The sequence below is a fragment of the Dermacentor andersoni genome, chromosome 1 (assembly GCF_023375885.2).
Source record: "Dermacentor andersoni chromosome 1, qqDerAnde1_hic_scaffold, whole genome shotgun sequence".
NCBI classification, from domain to species: domain Eukaryota; kingdom Metazoa; phylum Arthropoda; class Arachnida; order Ixodida; family Ixodidae; genus Dermacentor; species Dermacentor andersoni.
The window spans coordinates 386,991,836-387,017,579 of record NC_092814.1 but is presented as its reverse complement, the minus strand read 5'-3'; the positions used below and the strand labels follow the sequence as shown (position 1 = coordinate 387,017,579).

Sequence of the window (25,744 nt, the reverse complement as noted above, 5' to 3'; positions counted from 1 at the left end):
CGACCGCTAGCATTTAAATAATGCTTTAGAATGCATCACTGTTACCCGCTATGCTCTTATGAACTGCAAAACCTACTCCATATTCTCTCATATTTGGAAGACCTCTATAGCAGAGAACGTGGCCTTTATTCAGCACTTTATAAGCCTCACCAGCACTTCTAACCTCGCTAAGGTCAATGGTATCCCAGGCAATGCCTCATAACCCTCAAAGAGCTTTGCTAAACTGGCCTCACTCGAGAGTTTGCGTGCTAAACGTTGCCAGATTCAGTTTCCGGCCATGTATAAATTACATGGTTGCGCAAAATGAAACCTCGCAGGTATATGAATTCGACTAAGTCTGAAAATTGAGACAAGCTCTTGATATTCAAGTACAACTCTTGCTTGGGCTAGTTGGTTCATGCTTGAATGTGCAAAGAGCAAGGCGCAATAGACCAGGACCGAGGAAGAACACAAACGACAGGACCGGCGCCACTGGAAAGCTGAAACGGCTGTCAAGTTGACGCACAAAATGGCAGGATTGGTGCGAAAGCTTCGTTGAAAGAAACGGCCAGCAGATTGCGAACGTTCTCGAAGCGTTCGAAAATGAAAGGGAGAGAGACCCTCGTTCCAGGTCACGCAACCACGCGTCATCTTCTCCTCACACTACACGCATCTGCTGGTATCATCGCCAATTTGTAGACAATGCAACCAAATGCGTTGCGCCTTGCGCCAATCAGGATAGCACGCCGGCCACGCACTCAAACCTGCCGGTGTGCCACGCCCAACCACACGCCACTTCTCATCTGCTGCCGACTGCGTCAAGAAAGCTCACCCTAATCTGCCTGTCGAAATTGCCCCTTCCAAAAATTCGGTTTTCGAAAAAAATCAGCAGACACCAACTCCGCGCAAGCGTTTGTCTCAGATATCCAGCCAATCTGAATCGAGCTTATTTATAGTCGTGGAGAAAGAGTCAAAAGCCCGCTTCTCGGCGTACACAGTTGCCTAGGCCAGTCCAATTCCGGCGACGCGTGCGGATTTCAAAGGCCACCTTACGTACAATTCCAAAGCCATGAAAGCCATGTGAATTGCAACACATGGCCAACGAACTCTCCCGATGGACATTATCTGCGCCGTACATTTCGTTGGATATTCTTTGTAGCAGACGCGAAGAACGTGATCATCAGAACAGACTTTCTTCGTCCGTTCGATCTTCTTGTAGGTATACGGAAATCACGGCTACGAGATGTTACAACGCACTCCAGCATTCACGGCATCGCAGCCTGAACAGGAAGGATGACATCAGCTACCTTTCGAACGGAATGATCGAATGTTCACCCCGACTTCACAGAATTATTGAAAGACTTTCCCTGCCTCGCATCTCCTGTGTACACCCGACGCACTGTGAACGACCCTGAGAACGACCCAGCTGACGCACTCTCACGTGCACAAATGAGCAATGTCACATTGTTTCCAAATTTGATCAGCTTTAACAAAATGGCATTACAACAAAGGGAGGCTTAAGAGCTCCGAGACCTGAGAAATTCTTCAACGACTCTCGTATTTTAAGACGTTCCCTTTCAAACATACGCAGCTACTCACACGTGACATGCCCACTAGCACACCACGCCCATTTGCACAGAAATACTTTCGATCCTGTGTATTCGACTCTCTCCACAAGCTTTCCCACCCAGGAATCCGCGCAACGCAAGTATTTGTGACCACGCGATACCTGTGGTCAGGCATGAATAAAGACATCCGAAATTAGTCGCGTACGTTCACTCAGTGCCCACGGTGAAAAATACAGCGTCACACTGTGACTCCATTGACAACCTTCCTGCCACCACTCGCCCAGCTCAGAAAAGCTCACATCGACATAATTGGCACTTTGCCACCTTCCCACGACTGTCGTTGCATTCTATCCTTCTCACTGGTTTTCAATGATTCTCTCTCTCCTTGGCGCACATCGTATTTCAGCCACCGCATACCATCCAGCAGCTGACAGCCTGGTTGAGCTAACGCACAGGCAGCTCAAATCTTCTATAAATGCCTACGGAGAATCATGTCGATGAAGCGAAGTGCTGCCAGTTCTTATTCTAGGCATGCGCACAATGATTAAAGGGACGTGAAGGGCGCCAACCCTGAGTTTCTCTCTGGTAGCGCCCTTCGCCTCCCTGGCCAGTTTATAGAAGAGTGCAAAAACGAGAATCAGCTCGACCATCTTCAGTACGTGGCTCGTTTACGTCTATGATGGACAGCCTCAGTCCCACGCAGACTCGAGCGAAGCAGAATACCCTTGTCTACGCGTCCAAAGGCTTGGATAACCGCAGCCACGTTTTACTGCGCCATGATGCTATGAGGAAACTGCTCCAGTCACCACACTATGGCCCATTCAGTGTACTTCGTCGCAGCCCGAAAACTTTCACAATTGAATTTCGTGGACGACCCGAAGTCATCTCCGAAAACATCTCCGTAGAACATCTTGAAGGGGCTCCGTAGACCGACTGTAACCGACGCACGTAGAGCAACAGCCCGACACCGCAACCGAGTGATGCCCAAGGCTCACACTTCCTTCCACCACGCATTCCGGCAGAACTGTGCGTTAACCTGTGCTATTTGGACATCACTGACTGTAACCTATACTTTGGTTGCGAACATCCTTGCCTAATAAGCTCGTCTCTTCGTCTTACGAGTAAGGAGAGAAGTGTGGGAGCGCGCAGTTTCGGTTTAGCGAATTTCGGTTTCGCCGCTGGTGTCTGGCAACCACGACCGGCTTCTGTATTCCACCCGAGACCGCGGGTAAAATAAACATCGGATGATGTTACGCGCGGACGCGGAGAGTGGACTGGATGCTTCCGAGGGAAACAGGCGCACTCATGTGGCCTCTGCTACGCACTCATGTACCTCTACTGTAATAAATAGTTAACCAGTTCAATGTGACCCGATAATCATTCTCTACAAAACTTTGCAGTCTCTCAAGAAATTTGAAAGAGCTTAAAGTGCTTTGGGGGCCTTTATGGTGGCGGTTAGAAGCGATACATGGCACTCATACAATTTTGGGACGTTATGACGTGGCTGCCATGCTTGTTGATGATTACGCATGATGATTTATTAAGGCGATGTAAGTAGCCTTTCGTGTACTAATGCGTAACTTCCTGAATTAACGACGTGCTTCTAGATTAAGCGATATTGATATCTGATTTGGCAACGAGCTTTAAGGCATAGTTATTTTAGCGATCTCCGGATGACGATAGTCGTAGCAATTTGTGTGAGTCAATTTTACACATGGTATGCCAGTAACTACTTAAGGGTCTTCTTTTTTGATGCATAGGGGGATGGAAGGAATTATAAGAGTACTTCTGTATTTTACTACGGTACCAAGGTAGCGAAAAAAGAAAGAGGATTTTATAGATAGTTTGATCACATTATAATACACAAGAGAAATAAATTCAATTCATTAACGCTAAAGGCAATGAAAAATTTAGTTCACATAATGACATGAAACTATGTCGTTTCAGCTTGTCTTACATCACGCAACCAGGGGTTGTACACATGATTCATCGTGGTTAAAACATTTGGGCGTGCGTTGCCAGCCATACGAAACAATTAATGTCATTATTGTCACCTACGCCAACATAAGGAATCTGATGAGGAAGCCCAAACTGCTTTCTCATAAAAGAAATGAAAAATGTGTTGTGGTCATGGGTATCTGCAGGGTTGCGGAGAAAACGCCTAGTGGATGAACGCTGAGCAGGCAAATGAGCTCTGCGGAAATGAGAATACCAGTGGACGTTTTATGAAAGGCAAAACATTGTCAGCCACCTGAGAGTAACATGAATATTTGCTTCTGCCTTGCTGTTTTCCGCAAAGTCTATGTGTTAATACATTCAAGAATAGATTCGCTTCTGTGACCGGCTGCCCCCATGGCTAGTGCATGACTGCTATGTCAAGTTATACAAACTCACCGTGTTCGTAAGAGTGTATGTTTGGTCACCGAGGTCGTACTCCCAGGTCGAGCACTTCACTCGACTATCGTTGAAGATCTTTAGTGAACCGTCTGGAGCTTCTTCATACGCGTACATCTCGCACTGGCTTGGTTGCAGTGAATCTTTTCCTGGAAGAAATAGACCTGCTTTTTAGACTTGACTGCTCGTGGGCCCAATGCATTCAGCATGAAAGGGCGCCATTGCTATTTCCGGTCGCTTCATGCAGCTAAAAACAAACCGCAGGAACAGTTATCTTGCGTAGCATATTGAAACCACACCTAATTTAAAGAGAACTGTAAGGTATTTGTTTCGATGCTCGCTAAAGCGGTCCCTGATGGTGACGAAACCACAGCGCATGCGTGAGGTCCACCCCTCCAAAGCCTTTAAGGAAGAGGGTTCAGCTCGGGAGCTGCTACCTTTAATACATGTGAAGGGGGCAAATAGTTTTTTTTGTCTCCTCCTAGTGCGCTGCACTTAATAAGTTCTGTCGCATTTAAAACAAAAAGCAAACATCTAGTAACTACAGCAAAGCGATTTTTCTCACTTACGCATTTACAAAAAAGTTATGAATTGTTGAAACATTTCCAAAGTTTCAAGTGTCGTGTTTACGAATCTGTAACTGAGTCGTAGAAAAAGATATTGAAATTCTGTTCACTGCACCTAATATACATGTAAAGGGTACACAATTTCACGAAGAAGCCTCTACAAGATATTCCATTAATTTGCGAGGAGTACTTTTGAAGCAACCTTGCAAACATTATGTACAATTTGACGTAAGCTGTAAATTCATACATCACATTTGTCCGCTTGAGATGTTCTAAATGCAGTTGAGAAAACTGCGATGTCTGGTGTTTTTATGCAGAGTGCTTCAACGTTTGGGGGAAATTTCGGATTTTCGGGAACGGCTGTAAAACATTTTCGATCTTAAATTGAAATTTCTCTACCTGAAGCTGCTAGAATTTAACTTATTCTCATAAAAGCAACTAATTATTTTATTCAAATCCATCGTGCGTCTGTCTAGTGATAGTATTTTTTTATCTTACATGTATTTCAGTAGGTATTTGCCTCCAGCTCATCATCATCATTATCAGCCTATTTTATGTTCACTGCAGGACGAAGTCCTGTCTCTGCAATCTCCAATTACCCCTGTCCTGCACCAACTGATTCCAACTAGCGTCTGCGAATTTCTTATTTTAATCTCCCCACCAAGTCTTCTGTTGTCCACGACTGCGCTTCCCTTCTCTTGGCACCCATTCTGTAATTCTAATCGTCCACCGGTTTTCTAACCTACGCATTAAATATCCTGCCTAGCTCCATTTTTTTCTCTTAATGTCAGTTAGAATATCGGCTATCCCCGTTTGCTCTCTGATCCACACCGCTCTCTTCCTCTCTCTTAACGTTATGCCTAACATTCTTCGTGCCATCGCTCTTTGTGCCGTCCGTAACGTGCTTTCGAGCTTCTTTGTAAGTCTCCAAGTTTCTGCCCCGTATGTTACCACTGGTGGAATGCATTGATTGTATACATTTATTTTCAATGATAATGCTAAGCTTCCAGTCAGGATCTCACAATGTCTGCCATATGCGCTCCAACCCATTTTTATTGTTCTGTGAATTCCACTCTGATGATCAGGGTCCCCTGTGAGTAATCGACCAAGTTCAATGTACTCCTTCGCAGAATCTACAGGCTGACTAATGATCCTGAACTCTTGCTCCATTACCCGGCTATTGATCCTTATCTTTGTCTTCTGCATATTCATCTTCATCCCCACTCTTCCACCCTCTATTCAGGTCCTCAATCTTTAGTTGCAACTTTTCCCCAGTGTTGCCAACAGGACAATGTCATCTGCAAATCGAAGGTTGCTCTTCTGGTTGATCTCTGCTGACGCAAATGCCTTTTTGTGATCTATGAAAGCCATATATGGGGGCTGATTGCACTCTGCGGATTTCTGGATTACCTGATTGATCACATGGATGTGATCCATTGTAGAGCATCCCTTCCTGAAGCCAGCCTATTCGCTTGGTAGACTGAAGTCTAGTGCTGCCCTTATTCTATTGGGGATTATATTGGTGAATATTTTATATAATACTGGGAGTAAGCTATTGGGACTATAATTTTTCTATTCTATAAGATCTCCGTTATTGTGGATGAGTATAATGTTGCCATTCTTCCAGTTCTCTGGGAACCTTGCAGTCGATAGACACTTAGTATAAAGGGCCCTCAGTTTTTCAAGCAATATGTCTCCTCCATCTTTAATTGAATCTACTGTTATACATTTTTCCTCCCGCTCTTCCGCTTTTCTCGTCTTGCAAGGCCCTTCTTACTTCATCGCTAGCTATAGGAGGAGCCTCTGTAACCTGTTCTTACCACTTCGAATGGAGGTACGTGGCTGCTCTGGGTACTGTACAGCCCAGTATAGAATTCTTCCGCTGCTTTTACCATATCTTCGAGTTACTGATCATATTACCCTGCCTATCTTTCAGTGCATACATCTAGGTTTGTCCTATGCCACGTTTTCTTCTCACTGATTTCATGCTGCGCCCATTTTTTACTGCTTCCTCAGTCTTTCTCACGTTATAATTTCGAATATCTCGTATTTTCTCCTTCTTGATCAGTTTTACCAGTTCCACGAATTCTATCGGATATCTTGAGTTGGACACTTTCATTCTTTTTCGTTTCGTTATTAGGTCCTTTGTTACTTGGCATAGCTTGCCTACTGCTTGCCTTGGTGCCTTGCCTCCCACTTCAATTGCGGCCTGTGAAGCCAGCATCGTTATGGTTTCATTCGTAATCTCTATGTCATCATCATCATCATCTCGCTCTTCTAAGGCTGCATATTTCCTTGCAAGTAGAAGCCTAAATTTGTCTGATTTTTCCCTTACTGCCACCAAGTTGACCTGTTTCATCCTGACCAATTTTATTCTTTCTCTGTTCAAATTGAGGTGAATGCTAGCCCTCTCTAACCTATGATCACTGAACTTTACCCTACCTAACACTTCTACATCTTGGACTATGCTGTGATAGGTAGAAAGTATGAAATCAACTTCATTTCGTGTTTCACTGTTAGGGTTTTTCCAAGTCCACTTTTTGTTCCTACGCTTCCTGAAGAAGCTGCTCATTTTTCGCAGCTTATTCCTTTCCGCGAATTCTATCAACATCTCTCCTTCAGTGTTCCTAGAATTGACGCCGTAGTTGCCAAGTGCTTGTTCACCAGCCTGATTTTTCCGCACTTTTTCATTGAAGTCGCCATTACTACAGTACACAGAGTTTGTGCTTATCTAAATGCTTATTTAACATCTTCATAAAACTGATCTACTTCGTCATCATCGTGACTGCATGTTGGCGCCTAGGCTTGTACTACTTTTAATCTATACCTCTTATTAAGTTTGGTTACGACTACTGCTACCCTATCATTATTTCAGTAGAATTTGTCAATGTTGCCCGCTATTTTCTTATGGATTAGGAATCGTACTCCGTACTGCTTTTTATCTGGAAGCCCTCTATAATAGAAGACGTGGCCATTTGTGAGCACTGTATAAGCCTCACTAGTTCTTCTGACCTCACTAAGGCAAATGATATCACAAACAATGCTTGATAGTTCTTCAAACAGTCGTGCTAAGCTAGCTTCAGTCGAGAGGGTTCGGGGGCTAAACACTGCAAGGGGCAGTTCCTACCTCAAACTTCCACTTAAAAGCCGCCGCACTAAATCAAGCGCGCACGTGGAAGTTCTGTTTCTTTGTGCCTCCTGTACATCGTCGACAAATACGCAGAACCTGATTTCAGCTGCGATCCACCCAATGACGCCTGAAATAGGCTGTGCGTCCTACCTGGAGAAAATCTTCATCCGGGACATGTGATACGCACGAACCACCGGCGTTTCACTCCGCCCAATCTGGTCTCTGTATTCCTGCTACTTCGCTAGTGGGCCGATTTTGCATTATCGGTAAAATAAACAAATCGATTATTCTTTCCACAATGTTATTTTGTTCTGCGTGAACCACACTGATTGGGCAAACGTTCTACACCAACGGCACTATAGACCCTGCTAAAGTCACCGCTCACAGGCAGTGGGGCTTAGGAGGTTGCTGGCAGTCATCAGCGATTCGGTCGACGGAGCTCGTCCATGGAGCCGTCGGTCCTAAAATGAGCGTGTTTTTCATATTTGAGCACTTGCACGGTTATGTCTCCCTTAAGTAAAAATAGAAGTTCCTTTCGTGTTGCTGTCGCTCAGGAGCCAAGCAAGCAAGCCAAGCGTCGCACACGCCGTCGCTGTGTGCTCTCCCCCTGCGAGAGCGCCAGTGATTTGATTCAGCACTGCTGCTCGGAAAAGGCGCACTTGAGACATCACTTTATTTTAGCAGTCAATATTTTGTGTCAGGAGCCAAGTGCACCCGATATGCCTACAGAGGTAATAGAAGCCGGCGCACCAGCCATGGTAGACATCGGGCTACCGTGAAGACGGCGGCTAAACCTCCGCCGGCTCCGCGGTAGCCAACGTCAGAATTTGATTGAATTTTGTAGGCATGGTTGTTAGTTGGCACTCGCTGCAAAATGGGTCGTAGGCATAATACTACCCCGTCTTTTTTTCACGCTTCCACGGCTTCTCTCCTTGGTATGGGCCTCCAATGGCTTGTGTGGAAGCACCGTAGTGGAAGTGTGTCTAGGGATGAAGCTATCGGGAATAGACCTCAAGTACGTACATTTCGCGATGGCGTAGGCGGGCTTTGTGAATTCTCACTTACTTCACATTAGTTTCTTAGCTGCTAACTTAAAATGTCACCTCGATTTGCATATTACAGCCAGCAGAACGACTAAAATCAATAACACATATTCGGCAGAACTCGGGAAACCTTGTCTTTTTTTTTTTTCGCAGTTCTCCATACAATAATCATGCACTTGCCATATTACACTGAGAAGACCTTTTGCAATCATGCACTTTCCAGATTACACTGCCCAGACTTTTTGCGTTACCAGCCTTTCTATTAGTACGCAATAATGCGTTTACAAGAACAGCCAACGAGGAGACCTTTTACGACTGAACACTTGCATATTGTAAAACACTCGAGATCTCTAGGACTAACGCGCCTACTAGGGTTCGAGCGACAACAAAACGCACCTATAGCACGGAAACACATGAAATGCCGTTCAAATTTTTAGCTATGTCTAAAATATGAAACCACAATTTTACACATTTGCATTCTTCAAATTCTGCGCATAAAGTTAGCATTCTGGATACTTTTGAGTTTCATATAAATCTGCGAGTTAATATGCCCTTCACTGTGGCAGTGGCATGTGTACAGAAGCATCGAGTCTCAAAATTTACTTTCACTGCTCCTATCTCGTTTCTTTGTGCTAAATTAGCCGAAGTCCAGGGACTTCACAGACATTCCTAGGTAGGCTATTCGTCTGCTTTCTTCCAATTTTTCAAATGACGCAATAACACGGTGCCTCCAACGAACAAAAAACAAATTGAACATATCAAGTGCATCGCGAAAAGAATTCCGACTGCAGAAATACAGGTATACGCACGAGCATTAGGGCACTGCGCCTTCCCTAACAATTGCGATAAGCAAGGCTTTCACTAATTCCCCGATTAAACGAGAGTTAGATTCCTATACATAGAGGGCCCCAACTTTATTTTATTCGTGTTAAATGTGCACAGCCATATGATGCACATTTTAAAACGTTGTGCTGTCGACTTCTTGATATTTAACTGCAACAATGCGAACATTGGCGCCAGTTGGCACAAATGCATTATGAATTTAGGGTGACGCAAAAGACAGGCATCGCATGCGACAGACATGCGATATCTGTCGCATGCGGTGTCTGTCTTCTTGATCCTAGTCTATTTAGCTACCCTAATGTCTTAACGATTAGGTTGAAACTCGTGCCTCCCGTGAATGTGCAGAAGCGACAACTAATTAGACTAACAGCGTGCGGGGACAGGAAAAAGAGAATGAACGGATCCATCACTGCCGTTTGTCATTCCGTGTATCCTTTCTCATGCGCTGTTATTCTATTTAGGCATGACATGTGCTAACCAGCCAAAGTTAGCATTCTTTTGATTTGCGCAGGCTTCTCCTCCACTCGTGGAGCTCTGGAGCCAGAAAAAGCGCAGCCGTCAGGACTCACGCTCCTCCCAGGGCACTCCTTCTTCCAGCCACCGTTGGGTCGACCAGTTTGCTAGCTGCGAAGGTCTTGCACACCAGTGCTTCAGGTGTGGCGCGGTGAAGGTTGGCGCCATGGCATGGTAGGCTGCGGGGAAACCTCGCAAGAAGCAAAAAGCCATCACGGAGTAGTGCCATGGGCCGAATTTCTTGAACACGTCGTCGGTGCCAACCATCTGTCAAGGACAAAGTCGGCTGCTTTACGTATCATCGTTGAGAAATCAACAGGAACGGGCAAGGATAGGCCAAGAATGAAGGGGATAAAAAACCTGCGGTGTTTCGGAAAATATTGGCCGACCTTTACCTGCAGGTGCGTAATTATTTCATGGCCGCGATTCAGGTGAAGATGCAATGTAGGCACAGGAGAACATCAGTAATTCCACCTGTTTTCCAAGATATTCCCGTCTAACTGGCGCGAATGAAAAAAAAATCCTAATGTAGACGTCTATGAGACAAAAAGAATTTGTCATTCGGGATGAGCTTGTCAGGTTCTGTTTTACTCAAGTAATTTCGAAGAATACTCTTGATAGTCTAACTTTCCTATAATGAAACATCGGCTCATATCTTTGTCCAAGTCAAACCAATTTTTAGACCTGCAGGCCACACAGCGTAAAGCCTACCCTTCCCATACTTACAAATAGCTGTTGCATCCTTCCCAGGAGCCATTTCCAGCAAGCCCTGACACTTGATATATGATTAGTTAAGACGGCGTGCCAACGGCAAAGAGCGCTTATAAAAGGCTCTTTGCCTTTTCGGTCAGAGTTATGCTCAGAGTCAGAGATATAATTCGGCCAGAGTTATGCTTTAAGCCGCAGGTTCTGCTCGCTTACGTTATAGGCTATTCGAGGCGCCGATTGCCACAGTGAAAGATAAAGCAACTACTGGCATTTATCGCTTGGATCAAGTTTAATCTCTCCTTTTCTGCAGGAGCAATGATCCTCAATAAAAACGAGCGCAAGCTTCATGAGGCGTTAAAATGTTGCAGTGTTAAAAAAAACGATGAACTGGCGCATTAGCAAAGCGACATTACTGTGGTAATTGTAATCAGCACCACGTGTTACGTTGGCGACACGGGTAAGGCAAAATATTTTTTTCATGGACGTGAAGGTGAGTCGCGCCAACTTAAATGTTGTCGTTTGATGAGCATAATATCGTAATATAATCAGTGAATAATAAAAAAATGAATTGCTTTTACTATGGAAACATGTACAACTAGGGTGGCCTGCGCGCCTTAGTACACTGACGGGAGCACATGGAAAATTTCCTAGCATAGAAGGATGCAGCCTTTTGCTGGTAGACTCTGTCAATAGATATGTGTACGCGTCACTTATCCTAATATCGTTCGATGCGCGCTATAGTACTTGACGTATACGTTGTGTTGTTCGTTCAAATAGTGTTATTGTATTTCGAATGTGCATACCTGGCTGACACCGAGTTGACGGAGAGCAAAATCAGATCATGTACATTGTTATCAAGCAGGAGTAATTTTTTACGGAAATTCTGAATTCATATTTTCACACTCTTAAATTGCATGCATACCGGTTTACCTGTCCTTTAGAATGATGCAATATGGTCTTCTATACCAATAAAGAAGTACCTGGTGAAAGATACAATTAAAGCGAGATGTTCGATTATCATCAAGCGTACGTTTCTTCCAGTTATATAGAGAAAACAACGTGAATTACTTTTCTTGTAATGCTGGAATACAGGGGGCACAGGTAGAGGCACAGGCAGCACGGCCGCGCCTTTTACCGCTGTGTTCAGCCAGAGCACAGGCAACCTAACTGGAAAAAAAAAACGTGTCTTTTAATGCAGGCATAAAGGCGAAATATATCGGGTATGTCACAGTTTTGATTAGACATTATTCAAGCTTATATTTTTGACGACAGCAGTTGGCGAACACTAAAATCGTTTTATCCTCTTCAGGATGAACACAGAGTCGCAAAGCGCTGCTATGGCTGCTGCTTTAATTTGTGCGTAAAACATGTCAGTGTAACGGTTACAGTGATATGCGTGCGTTCCAGTAAAATGCTATTTATCAACGCTTTATCAACACGTATGCAGCCGCGGATGCTGGCTAGGTGGCTAGAGAGAATTCTGGCTAGGTTTACTTCGTAGGAAAAGGATAGCAAGAAAAAAATACCTTTCTCGTGTCTCTCCCATGTGGCGATTCATCTATTCCAGCGCGCACAATCACTTAACCTTATCCGCAGCTTGTAGCTTCTTCTAAATTGAAGGTGCTCCAAGCACTTAATTCGCATTATGAATGAACCAATTAAGGCGTAACTCACGGCCACAGGATATGTTTTGCAGCAGTCTTGTAGGGACGAGCTGTAAACTTACGGGTATAACACAGTGGTGGACGCACGACCTGCCATAAAGATTGCCAACTTCTAAACACTCTCTGCTCGTGCACAGCAGCTGAGATCAGCAAAAGGTTTGTGTTGTCTGTGTTGCACCCTGCGGCCAACCGCACGGCACCGAAAGAAACCTCTTTGTGCACACAGACTACTTGGCGAAAGTCCGTGAAGATAACACCGCTCCACTGTGGATTGTACCTGCGGCGGCGGGCTCTTCTTCATCGATATCTATTGTGCAATCAGCTACAAGTGCAGTTTCCCGTAGCGTTTAGTTTTTATTCTGCTGCGGTGGCTGAAGACATTAATCGGTTTGGAGTGTGCAGTATGGCTGATGGGAGCGGATACATTTGCAAGGATATCTTATGACTGTGATTCTTGGGCGATAAACGTCGTTGCTACGGCAAAAATTTTGAGGGATTGTACGGAAGAAACAAAGATAGATTCCGTAGGAATCATCCACAATGATTTCAATGAAAGCGAATAGCCCGAACAAACGAGTGAGGGAGCGAACGGCCGAACTTTATCCTTCACGGGTACTACCGTCGACAATTACAGACCTCTGGCCAACTAAGAAAATGACCCGCAGACAGAAAACAACCTATTCTCTTTGGAAGAAGTCAAATTATAATCTTTGCTTGCTGAAGAGCTGAACATCTCTAAGCAACCGTTTGTCGCTAAATTACACGATAGATGGAAATTTTGCTGTGCTAGGACGCCAGTAACAAGTTCACAATAAAACATCAGTAACCAGACGAGAAGGTTGGTGTAATTCCTAGATATTTTTCTGCCACAAGTCTTCCGCAGCATTCCTTTGCTCGCATGAGAGTACTGTTGAACACGGAAACGAATTCTGCGTAAATCAGCAAAACGGAGAAAGATTCGTGCGGGAGTAAATTGGCAAGCCTATAGGGACTTAAACGCGAAAACGTAATAAGAGAAATAGGCACAACGACCGTTGGAAAAATTAAATCAAGAAAAGTAGCATCTCTCGGTCAGAGTGGTGGCTACGAAGTCGAATTAAATTGAGATCAGTGACCTGGAAAAGTGGCTCAAATTTTCTTGGACCAAGAAACCTGCTCTGCCTATGCCAACTGATACAACGGACACCACCAATTACTAGAGACTTTTAGCGTGCCCGGTATTCGGGTACACGCAAGCGGGCAGTCGTCTTACAGAATAAGGGAAGGCGCAAACGTGAATAACTTGCACGGTGCAGCCACCTCATGGCACAAAGCTCGATGAGACAAACACCGAGCGAATATTGCTGTAACCAAGTGTGTTCTAATTATGAGAAAATGAGACCGCAGTGAGACTACGCAATTGTAGCAATTGCCAAAAAGGAAACCCATACGGGTTCCCGTCCCCTGCTAGACGCCTGGTTAGCTCAGATGGTACAGCGGCTGCACCGGAAACGCGCTGGTCCCTGGTTCGAGTCCCGGTCCAGGACAAATTTTTCCTCAAATGAGAGGGAGCGAATATTGCATGCACTTGCGAATATTGCAAGCGCTGGCTTGTACGCACGAGTTTATTGCGTCGTTTGGGGCATGCGTACTTGTCTAAGGGTTAGAGTGTTAAGCTTCTCTGCGGCGGGGCCAAGTTAGAGAGCCACCACCGGACCTCTTTATTTCTATAATGTATTTTTAGTGGCCTCTAGCGACATCTATTTCCCCGGGTATGCATAAATGAGCTGCAACTGAGAAACCGCAAAGGGGGGGCGAACATTCACAGCAAGCTAGCACTTACAAAAAAAAAAACGAAAACGCTTCGTGTACTGTATCTGTACTACCCCTACAAATGTTACACAAATAATCACACTGCAAGAAGCATACTATTTAAAGGACACAGATTCTTTAACGACCCTCTCTATGCCTGCTAGATCTAACTAAAAAAAAAGAAGCGCCATATTTAGGTGCATGGTATAAAGGCGAAGCACATCAGGTATGTTCGAATTTTTATGAAATATTATTCCTGCTTATGGTTTTTTTAGATAACCACTGCTACGGAAACAGAAAATGTTTCTGCCCTCTTCGAGTTGAAGATAGCGTTTTGATTTATGTGTAAAGCGCCACAGGACTACTCGCGCGTAACCTTTTTGTATTCCGTGGGCAATCTTTTAGGCTTGGCAAAAACTGTTTTTGTACCACGTATTTAGTAAAAGAAAGCTCGAATGGGATTTTTTCAGGATGACCTACAACTTTCTCATTCATCATTTCGCTCCGAATGTAATATTTTACCAGTTGAATAATTCTTAATGACGAAGTATGTAATTAGGCGAAATACAAAAACAGCCTGACTTGCTCCAAGCTGTGGCAAAGGAAATTGGGATAATTCTGTCCACCTACGTGGCACTTCCATGTATGAAAATTTTGGAAAAAAGTACAAAGGGGACCCATATACGTAAGCTTATAAAGCTAACAAATAAACGAAGCTTCGCATGGTTGTGGTCAGCGAAAATCCAACCCCTTGAATTTCCGCTCTTCGCGTTATTTACCTAAATAAGTGGTTACTTAGAAGACGACTTTCGTACGAAAGTATCTTTGTTTTCCATAAGTTTTGCCCTTAGGCCGGCCTGCAAGGTGCGTTACCTTACTAAATAAATTAAACCAATTTTTGTATTTCTACGAGCCAAAACGATGACCTGATTATCAACTACGCCGTAGGGGGGGGGGGATTAATCTTGACCACCAGGGAATCTTTACTGTTCACCCGACTCAGAGCACACAAGCGTACATATTACAGCCATATCTTTTCTGGCCTCACGCCCCTCGTAGTTCTCATGTCGGCCGGCGTCCGTAAACGCTCCAAATGCGGTTTGCGGGTCCCTGAAGAAATGAAGAAAAAAATGTTGGCTATGCCGTAATCGATAGTAGATGTAAGCATGAAATGGCTACCGGCAAAGCAGATCGGTTGGATATGATACTAGCCACAATCTTAAAAAGAGCCTACTGCACGTTCGCAACGGCCCATCCCACCACACCACACCGCACCACGCCATACTGAGCACTGGCCAATAGGGACGCAATAGTTTTCTGTCACAGACCTCAATGCAATTCTTGTCTCGGTCAAACAGCCATCCGCGGTGCGGCGAACGCTACCGGCGCTGCCGGCGCACCGGACACACCGTGGTCTTCATGGACGGCTGGCGTTGAAAAGAGCACAGACAACTCCGTCTCAGCGCTAAAACATGATAATCAAGTGCATAGTGCCCTGCATCTGCCTTGTGAACGTCACTACTGGAAATGGCAAATAAAGCTTCAGCTTACTAGAAGTTACAGCTTGAGGGATATTGTGAACAAATATTTGAAGAGCTCTGAAGCAATATTTTTTGCAACTTATTTAGGAGAGAGAGAGAGAGAAGTTTAATGATACGAAATGCTGAGAGATCGGCCTGAGGTATATTCCTCTAGCCAGCTACTCGGCATTGGGGGAAGGGGAAGAGGGAAAGAAAGAGGGAAGAGGTGCATGCTGGGTGACGATGTCGATAGAAGGAAGATGTAGAACATATCGCAAGCAATTTGGCATGCACAAAGTCTGCAACCCAGGCCCGTAGTTTTTAAAAAGTTCAGTAATGCCTGAATGGCCTTGAAACTCGGTTGAGCATCTTTTAGGAAGTATCTAGTGTATGTAATGTGGTCTTGACTGTTTGCCCGGGTCATCTAGTTTTCTTCTCGCAAATTGCTCGGATGTTCCCGTTGGAGTGCCCGGATAACGGCTCCGGCTTTTGGCTCAAGGTCATTTGCAGGTAGCCGACGACGGTAGCTAAAAGCATTTCATCCATAAAAAAATTGCGCAGTGCCTCTAGTGGATTCCAACTTCGATATAAAAAGAACCTCTTAAAAAGAACCTCTTATGCCCTCAGTCGATGCTGCCGAGGAGAAAAAATAAAGTTCCTGAGCACGGTCACGGCCGTCAGTTTTCAACTATAAAGGAGCACCAACGTCAAAGAAATTAAATGAAGCCAGTGGTAAAATACGAAAACCAGGATACAAAAAAGGGGAAGAAACAGCCTTATCTCTCACTTCACTACCGAAGGACGGGACCTCGACGACGAATGGAGTCCTCTTCTCAAATTCACTTCATTTCTGGCCAAAATGCTGAGGACCGTAGAGAAAACGCCTTCGCATGGCTCGAAGTGGTCCGCGGCCCATTTTAACAGGTAGTGGCAAAGCAGAAGGTGCAGCGTTGACTATTCAGTGGTTTCATAAACCCCCAACAACACCATGTGAGATACATAATACACATATATAGAATAATACAAGTGACACAGAATGCCACTATAGCACGTATAGAATTCTCTTCTGGAATAATCCAACTGAAATGGAGCTTCCACGAAAAGTTGTAAGGTGATTAGATCTCTAGTTAACATTAATGAAAGAAAAAGTGGTCCTGAGTGATTTGGGGATGAGAATGGGGTGTGTGATCATCATAATTTATTGTGAGTACCGCTCTGGACCTACAAGATTTGTTCGACGTAATTTAGAGGTTAAATCGCATTCCATGTTGTTGTACTCAGTTATCATCATCATCGTCGTCGTCGTCACATACAGTTGGCGCAGTTGCACATTACTACTGGTACATGCGCAGTATCCCAAAATGTAACGTAAGTAGTGGCCCCAGGGGCACATATCGTGTGGCACATTCTCACTGGCACTTATATTAAGATTACTATCCCCGGAATCGGCCCGCGAAGAGGCTATAAACATACATACCACGCGCGGAAAAGTGGCGGTAACTCGCCAAGAAAGCTTCCGTCTTGGGTCATTCCACGCGAAACGTCCGAAAGCCTAAAAGGGACCATAGCCGATTCTCTTGGAAAACGTTGGGCAAATTGGCGAGTATGTGAATGAGGTTTCACCAAAGTCTTTTTCAAGAAAAACAGTTTTCGTTTGGTGCCGTAAGCGCTGTTTGAAATTTCTGCGAAAAGGGAAATGTTTGCAGGTCAATTTTTTAAATCAAGTGTGAAATTAGGTACAATCATAATTCTGATTTGATAAAATTCGGCTGGTATTGTTCTTTGACGCCATAGCTGAACAGATTTATGAATTTTCCGCGTTTAATTGGCTCAGTAAAAAATAAAAGAATTATGCGGTACGAAAATTATGTTCCATAATGTCATTATTGTTTGAGCCGCAATATTTCTTTACTGTTTTCTTCTTTGCCATAATTTATGCTCAAAATAATGTTCGACTACGATATCAAGTACTATTCCAGAAAATTGCTTCCGAATGTGGCAGAAAGTCACTTTTTGACCAAGATCAGGCATAAATGAAGCATCAAGGCCCCGCACGTGAAATAGGTCATTATACGCACCAACCTTTCATCTCTTGATGTAGTCATTTTCCTTCGAGTAAATTTTATTTGAGGAGAGAGAAAAAGAATTGAAATTCACAGCCAGTCTCACCGCTAGGCACTCCCGAACTGCGGCATCAGTGCAAAACACGCGCGGATGTCAACTAAGTTATTGCCATGCTTATAAACTCTTCATGCATAAAATATGGTACCATGCTTTTTTTATTTGTAGTAAATGCTAGTAAAGTGTCCTTTTACACGGTTTCAATGTTGATGCCCCTGCAACTACGTTTTGATTTGTTTGAAGAAAACAAGTCATGGCTGCTTCTAGGTCGCCGTCAGGACCGGATAATTCTCTGACACAACATATTGCGCATTGCGGTGATCATTTGTTTTGTAAGTACTACAGATCAGCAGATTACGAGTTATGGGAGAGCCGGAATCACCGACACTCCGCGCCATCCACGGCATGGGAGACAAATGTGAAGAAATTTCCAATTTGCAGTTTACATACCCGGCTATGAGTGTGCGTGCACCTCATCAAGCGCCATTTACGTTCTGGTGTGAATCAGCAGAGAAGAAATGACCGTGGGATGGCTCTGCCTCCGCATGCCACCGAATGAGTATAAGCTTGCCGCTATCGGCCACTGCAAGAAGCTCACAGCTGTGCCGCGTTCGCCAACCGATCGTCCAGGGACTCCTAATTAGAAGTGGTGAACTGACGAACAATCGCCGTTCGCGATGTATTTGTACTGACGCCAAGCGACACAGCAGTCCATCGTTTGCCAAGTAGCCATATTGAATATGCGGGAAAGAAAAGTAGCGGGCGTCGCATGTACGTTTCACTGTGAAGCCGCAGTTTTTAAGTGCCTGCTGGTAAGATTGGTTGGGAGTTCGAAATCTTGTCAACGTTGCCAGCCCTACAAATGATGTCGAAAAGTTTTTTAACGCCTCAAACAAAATTTACTCCATATAACATTTTTAGATAAAAGGCTATAATGTTCGTGTGCATATTAAGCAATCCCGCGTGTTTTCTCTTTTTTTTTAGTGCTTTAATGCATAATTTAAATCTGAACATCGCCAAAAAGTTACTTTTCCCCAAATTTAGAAGTAACTTCGAAAATCACTTAATTTCATTATGGACTATAGTTAGGGGAAAAATAGTGAAAAAAAAAATTTGCGGCTGAAACAGTAGCGATGTTTATTTAACTTATTTCTGAAAATGCAGATATTTCCGCTTTTTATATGAGCCAATTAAACGCGGAAGATTAATAAATGTGTTCAGCGGTGACGTAAAATGATAGAACCATGCCAGTAGAATATCGTTACGTAGGAAGACGCAGACGAAAGGATATATACAAGTATATTTACAAGGGAATACGCCGCACATGGCCAAGAGGCAACAGCCCGTGCTAGCCTCCAATCGTCGTCGTCGTCTTCTCACTGCTCGCCTCTTCGTCATTGTAAACACTGTTCCGTAGCACTACCCCCGGCAGCAAAAGCGCCGTCCCGGAGCGACTAAAGGCCGGACTGGGAAGCAGTGTAGTAGGCCTTGAGCCTACTAACGTGCACGACGTCACTAGATGCCAGAGTAGAGGACGAGGTTGAACACACAGGAGCGATTTCGTACGTCACAGGCGTCACATGGCGCAGCACGCGGCAGGGCCCTGTGTATCGCGAAATGAGCTTTTCTGAAAGTCTGACGTGACGAGAGGGCGCCACAGGAGCACGAGCGCACCAGACGAAAACTGTACGTCACGGCGGCGGGCGTCCTACTGACGCTGCTGAGTGGTTTGCGAGGCCGTCAGTCGAGCACGGGCAAGCTGGCGTGCATCGTCGGCGAGGGCGATGGCGTTGCGCGCATACTCGGTTGTTGAGATCGCAGCAGGAGGAAGTGCCGTGTCAAGGGGCAAAGTCGGTGGGCGACCGTGCAGTAGGTAAAATGGAGAAAATCCGGCGGTGTCGTGCCGGGAAGAATTCTACGCAAGTGTGACGTAAGGAAGGGCAATGTCCAAGTCGTGGTGGTCCTTGGAAACTTACTTGGAGAGCATATCGGTAAGAGTACGGTTTAACCGCTCTGACAGGCCATTGGCTTGAGGATGGTATGAGGTAGTCAGCTTGTGTTGAGTGGAGCAGGAACGCACAATGTTGGCGATAACTTTCGAGAGGAAGTTACGACCATGGTCAGTAAGCAGCTGTCGCGGGGCGCCATGAAGTAATGTCACGCAAGAGAAAGCCCGCGACGTCAGTGGCGCAACTGGTAGGGAGAGCCCGCGTGATAGCATATCGGGTGGCGTAATCAGATGCGACGGCAACCCATTTGTTCCCAGAGGATGACGTGGGAAAGGGACCGAGGAGGTCTAATCCAACACGAAAAAACGGTTCCACAGGGACGGTGATCGGCGGGAGATGACAGGCAGGTAGCACCTAAGGTGTCTTCCGACGCTGGCAGGGATCACAGGCAGCAACATAGCGTCAGACGGAGCGAGCGAGACCAGGCCAATAGAAGCGGCGGCGGACGCGGTCGTACGTGCGGGTTACCCCAAGATGTCCTGCAGTGGGTGCGTTATGCATTTCAAAGAGTCTGTCGTAGATATTTTGGCACCACAAGAAGAAGATCAGATCCGTCGCACAGGAAGTTCCTTCGGTACAGAATGCCGCCCTGAAGGACATATCGGCGAACGGATGCGTCCGTATTTGTAGAGCGCAGACGCTCGATGAGTGCTCGCAGCGATAGGTCTCGGTACTACTCATCGGCGATGTTAGCCAAGGCAGACACAGAGAAAACGCCGTTGGCGGTACTACTATTGGCGTTGTCAGGCTCGTCTACCGGGTAGCGAGACAGGCAGTCTGCGTCCTTGTGTAGTCAGCCAGATTTGTAGGTGACAGCATAAGAATATTCTTGGAGGCATAAGGCCCAGCGACCAAGTCTTCCTGTAGGATCTTTCAATGAGCATAGCCAGCAAAGCGCGTGATGGTATGTGACAACATAAAAGGGTCGGCCATATAAGTATGGGCGGAACTTCGCAACCGCCCAAACTAGGGCTAGACACTCACGCTCAGTGATGGAATAGTTGCGCTCCGAGCGTGAGAGGGGCCTGCTGGCGTAAGCGATAACGCGGTCGTTGCCAAGCTGGCGTTGGGCCAGTACTGCGCTAATTCCGTGACCGCTGGCATCAGTACGGACTTCACTAGTAGCAGAAGGATCGAAATGGGCTAGAACGGGAGGCGTTGTGAGAAGGTCGATTAGATGCGGGAATGCAGAGGGCTCGTTATCGCCCCACTGGAAAGGGGCGTCTTTTTTCAAAAGCTCGGTTAGTGGTCGTGCGATGGCCGCGAAATTTTTCACGAAATGGCTGAAGTACGGACAAAGGCCGATGAAGCTCGCACATCCTTGGCACATTTCGCAACAGGGAAGTGCGTAACAGCATGGATCTTGCCTGGGTCCGGTTGCACTCCGTTCGCGTCAACGAAATGCCCAAGGACGGTAATCTGGCGACGGCCGAATTGGCACTTCGATGCGTTGAGTTGCAGACCGGCTCGACGAAAAACGTCCAGGACTGCTGAGAGGCGCTCGAGGTGGGTAGCGGACGTTGGGGAGAATACTATAACGTCGTCCAAGTAGCACAGGCACGTGGACCATTTGAAACCGTGAAGAAGGGAGTCCATCATGCTTTCAAAAGTGGACAGAAGCGTGACATAGACCGAACGGCATCACTTTGAATTGATAAAGACCGTCGGGTGTTACAAAAGCAGTCTTCTCGCGGTTGAGATCGTCCACGGCAATCTGGCAGTAGCCGGAGGGAAGGTCAATAGAGTAGAAATAGCGACCACCGTAAAGGCTGTCAAGGGCGTCATCAATCCGAGGTAGGGGATACACGTCCTTTTTGGTAACCCTGTCAAGGTGCCGATAATCTACGCAAGAGCGCCATGAGCCATCCTTCTTTCTTACCAGTACAACAGGTGACGCCCATGGACTGCATGACGGTTCAATAATGTTCTTGGCAATCATTTTGTGAACTTCTGCGTGAATAACTTGACGTTCAGCTGGTGACACTCGATACGGGCGGCGATTAATAGGAGGGACATCGCCGGTATTAATTCGATGCTTGACAGCTGCAGTTTGGGCCAAAGGACGATCGTTAAAGTAAAAAATATCGTGGTAGGAAAAGAGAACGCGGTAGAGCTCACGGGCAAACTGCTGGTCAATACGTAAGCTTTTGGCGAGTTCCAGGCAGCGGCACTCTTCTATAACTGCATCCACCATCGCGACGTTGTTGAATACGAGCAAGTTGAAGGCATCATTGGCTATGCGTTTGAGGATGTGGGAGACCTTGTCGGATTCAGTCATGTGTGCGTCAACTTTGCGGCACAGAGCCAAGAGGTCCTGAATGTACTTGACGTAGGGCTCCGTTGAGGTCTGCACGCGGCCGGATAACGCCTTCTGCGCGGCAAGTTGGTGACCGTATGGGTTGCCGAACAAGTCTCGGAGCTTTTGCTGAAGCGAATCCCAACTTGTGATCTCATCTTCGTGCGTCCGAAACCAAACTCGAGGTGTGCCACTGAGGTAAAAGACTACGTTGGCGAGCATAATAGTAGGGTCCCACCGGTTATTGCGGCTGACGTGTTCGTACAGGCTGATCCAGTCATCGACGTCTTCCCCATCTTTGCCCGAGAATACGCCAGGATCACGGGGAGCGGGGAGAGTGATGTAGGTCGTCGAAGTGGCAGCAAATGTCGGAGCCGGCGGAGTCGAGTTGTCGTCGCCGGGAGCCATGAAGGAAGGCTCGACGTACCGTCCACTGCGGAGCTCCGTGACGAGGTACAGGGAACGTCCACATCCACCAGATATGTTACGTAGAAAGACGCAGAGGAAAGGCTATATATAAGTATACTTACAAGGGAATACGCCGCACTTGGCCAAGAGACCACAGCCCGCGCTAGCCTCCAATCGTCTGTCGTCGTCTGCTCACTGCTCGCCTCTTCGTCATTGTAAACACTGTTCCGTAGCAATATTCTAAAATACGATTTATCAGTGTACCTAGTTTGACACTTGAATAAAGAAAGTTTAGTTCAATCTATATTTCTTTATGGCGGAAAGTTCAAACAGCGCTTACGTCACCTAAAAAAAAATTTACAAGAATAATACATTGGCGAAACCTTGCTCACGCGATTACCAACAAGCCCAATTCTTTCAAAGAGATTCAGCAATGCTCACTTTTGGGGTTTGGTACGTTTCGCGTGGAACGACCCTCTTCAATAATGTGGCGGACTCGACCCTAGTTGACATCTACGTACTGCGAAGCACTGCGTGAATTTTTACGGAAAGCAGCACGTTGATCAACTGTGCCGAACAGTCTAGTGCGGTCACCCTTCTGCAAGGTGTCGGATGCTAATCAACGGGATTCGGGTTGAGGTAAGACGTTCGCTGATCTGCTTCGGCGGGGACTTGTGCTTGATCTACAAGCTGTTCGAGCGCTAGTGGCATGGTATCTTCTGATTACTCAGGCTAGTTCGGCAGTTAGAGTACATCGCATACTCTCCCGGGAACTGTGGTAGGTGAATCGGCGCACCTCTCTTCCACAGGGTGAACCGAGGCAAACTAGAGCCTGTCGCACACGTCACAGGAGGCCCCCGAATGGGTGTCTTAAGAAGTACTTGTGTAAGTACCGTTTGGTGTTGCGCATCTGCTGTAGGCGTGGAGCACGGACTTCAGGCGTTCTCACTACAAAGCAACGTCGTGCGGCTTAGGCGAGCATACGTTGGCATTCCTCGAATTCAGCAGCTTCTTCGGGCGTGGCAGTTTGCTGGAAGTTTCCACGTGCTTACTCGGCGAGAATCATGGTGGCCCGATGCCGCCTACGTGCCTCAAGTTGTGGGGCCCGAACTGCCCGAGAGGCGTTTTGTCGCTTTGCCATTTGGCAGTGTTTTAAGATGTCGACAGGAAACCGAAATAAACTCGAGCTGGTGGGCCACGCCGGGATACAACGTCACCTGCAGGCCTTCTCCCTCCCCTCCCCCCCCCCCCCTTTTGGTTGCCGGAAAGCCATGTCGCCAGAACCAAACGAAATTGCCGTGGAGCTAAAGAAATCTGGAGCGGGGGGATGTCGGCAAGCCCGTGAGTTAATTTTGCCTAGTGCAAGGACAAGGCGGGAGCAGAAAATTTTCGCGTAGGTTGTTTCGTCCGCAAAATGTCCATTCACCCGGCAAAAGATCAGAGGCGCGAATGGCATCCAGATTTGTACATGCAAGAGAGAAAGAGAGAGCGATTGTTGAGAGGAAGAGCTGCTATTCTCTGCAGCCGTTGAAAGATTGCAATGCAGTGTGCCCTTAGGAATCACGGCTCAGCGATGAGAGCAAGGGGACAAGGAGGCAAATATCGGCGCACGGCTTGGTAAATTGGGGGAGGTGGGGTTAAGTCGTGTGTCCCATTGAAATGCTTCGACAGTGGCCTATGAACAATGACGGGGACATGCATATCTCACTCTATTCATGATGTACCATGGGCACAAGGACCTACCCTCTCAGTTAGCTGGCATTTACTTATAATGTATAATCTGTCTGTACTTGAACAATATGACGCAAGCACCGAACTTTCTGCTGGGTCAGCGCCGTACCGGTGACAGTTGGCACAAGAGCACAATGCACCCTCCATAGTAAGCGGCCCCTGCTAGGACTGGCACTCCTGAATGACACACGCCCTGTCAGAGTTGCCTGCTTGACCATACTTACAGAAACGGTTTGAATAAGAACATGTGCAGGAGTTAAGTGCGGCATGTGCGATGCGCTTTGCTTTTGATGGGAAACGTTTTCAAAATGCATCAGACGGTGTCGCTTGCTAAAACTGCAAGCCACGAAAACGTATGGCATTATTGCTTATATCGTTGCAACCGGACCACCCACGCGCCTCCAGTATTGTTGTGTAGGGGAAAGAAGCCATTACTTGATCATGCATGTGCAACGTGCAATCTTTGCGGCGTTGTCACACATGTGGCAATCGGAAGTATACTTACCTTGTCGCTCTTCGTTCACTGAGGTACAGCTCCGCAGTACGCCTGTCGATCCGAACAGCAGTGGTCAATTTTTGCAGAGCCCACTTTGCCATAATACGTATAACCACAAAAATCAAACCCGTGCTGATCAGGAGTTATCAATGAAGTATTATTTCCATTTTATGCAAAAACTGAGGAAGGCAAGAAAAAAGCCGGGTCGTGGCACTGCTTGGCAATTCTCACCATCCCTTTATTCAGCCGAGTGCACAAATAATAATCCAGCCATTTTTCAGCAAAACGAAAGTTTACACGTTTGAGAGAAAAGGATGTCTCACACGCAAAAAAACTATGTCCCTGCAACAGATCGTATAGAGGAGTTCATGAATTTTGTCAAATGTATGTTAGCATTGATGGTACTTTAATTGATCTTCGACAGCTGCAATATAAATTTGTCACGGTTTCTTGTTAAATTGGAGGTTTGGCAAGGTACCATCGTTATAAACCCTACAAGTGACAACCGCAGGGCTTGCTGGTGGCTATGGTGTTGCGCTGCTAAGCACCAGGTGGCGGGATAAAATCCAGCCCATAACGGTCGCCTTCAGATGTGGGCGAAATGTGAAAACACCGTGTACTTAGATTTAGGTGCACGTTAATAAACCCCAAATAGGTGGTCAAAGTTATTCCGGAGTGCCCCACTACTGCGTGCCCCATAATCAGAACATGCTAGTGCCACGTAAAACCCAATAACTTTATTTTAATTATCCCTATAAGTGTTTAACTTATTGAAGAAATTTAACGCTTGCTCGGTTATCGCGCCCCCACCTTACATGGCGTTAAGACACTCGCACAGCAAGACCAGGCGATAGCAATTCGCGGCCGCATTCGAACACGGTGCACTGACTACTGGCACTAGTTGTATATTAAGTTAAGTATGCAAGCTTTGTAACCATGCAGTTCCATATAATTACTAGAGGTT

General features: G+C 46.1%; 1 protein-coding gene across 2 annotated transcripts in view; it reads right to left on the bottom strand.

Moving 5' to 3' along the window:
* LOC126518730 (organic cation transporter protein-like) overlaps positions 1 to 25,744 on the bottom strand; it is a 210,737-nt gene that overhangs the window by 142,999 nt on the left and 41,994 nt on the right. For both annotated transcript variants that reach the window (XM_050168498.2, XM_055064968.1), the window contains exons 2-4: positions 11,813 to 11,911; positions 10,093 to 10,303; positions 3,942 to 4,090 (exon numbers count right to left, since the gene is read on the bottom strand). In XM_050168498.2, the coding sequence (XP_050024455.1) occupies positions 3,942 to 4,090; positions 10,093 to 10,303 (360 nt within the window). In that variant the 5' untranslated portion in view covers positions 11,813 to 11,911. The remainder of the gene's footprint in view (positions 1 to 3,941; positions 4,091 to 10,092; positions 10,304 to 11,812; positions 11,912 to 25,744) is intronic.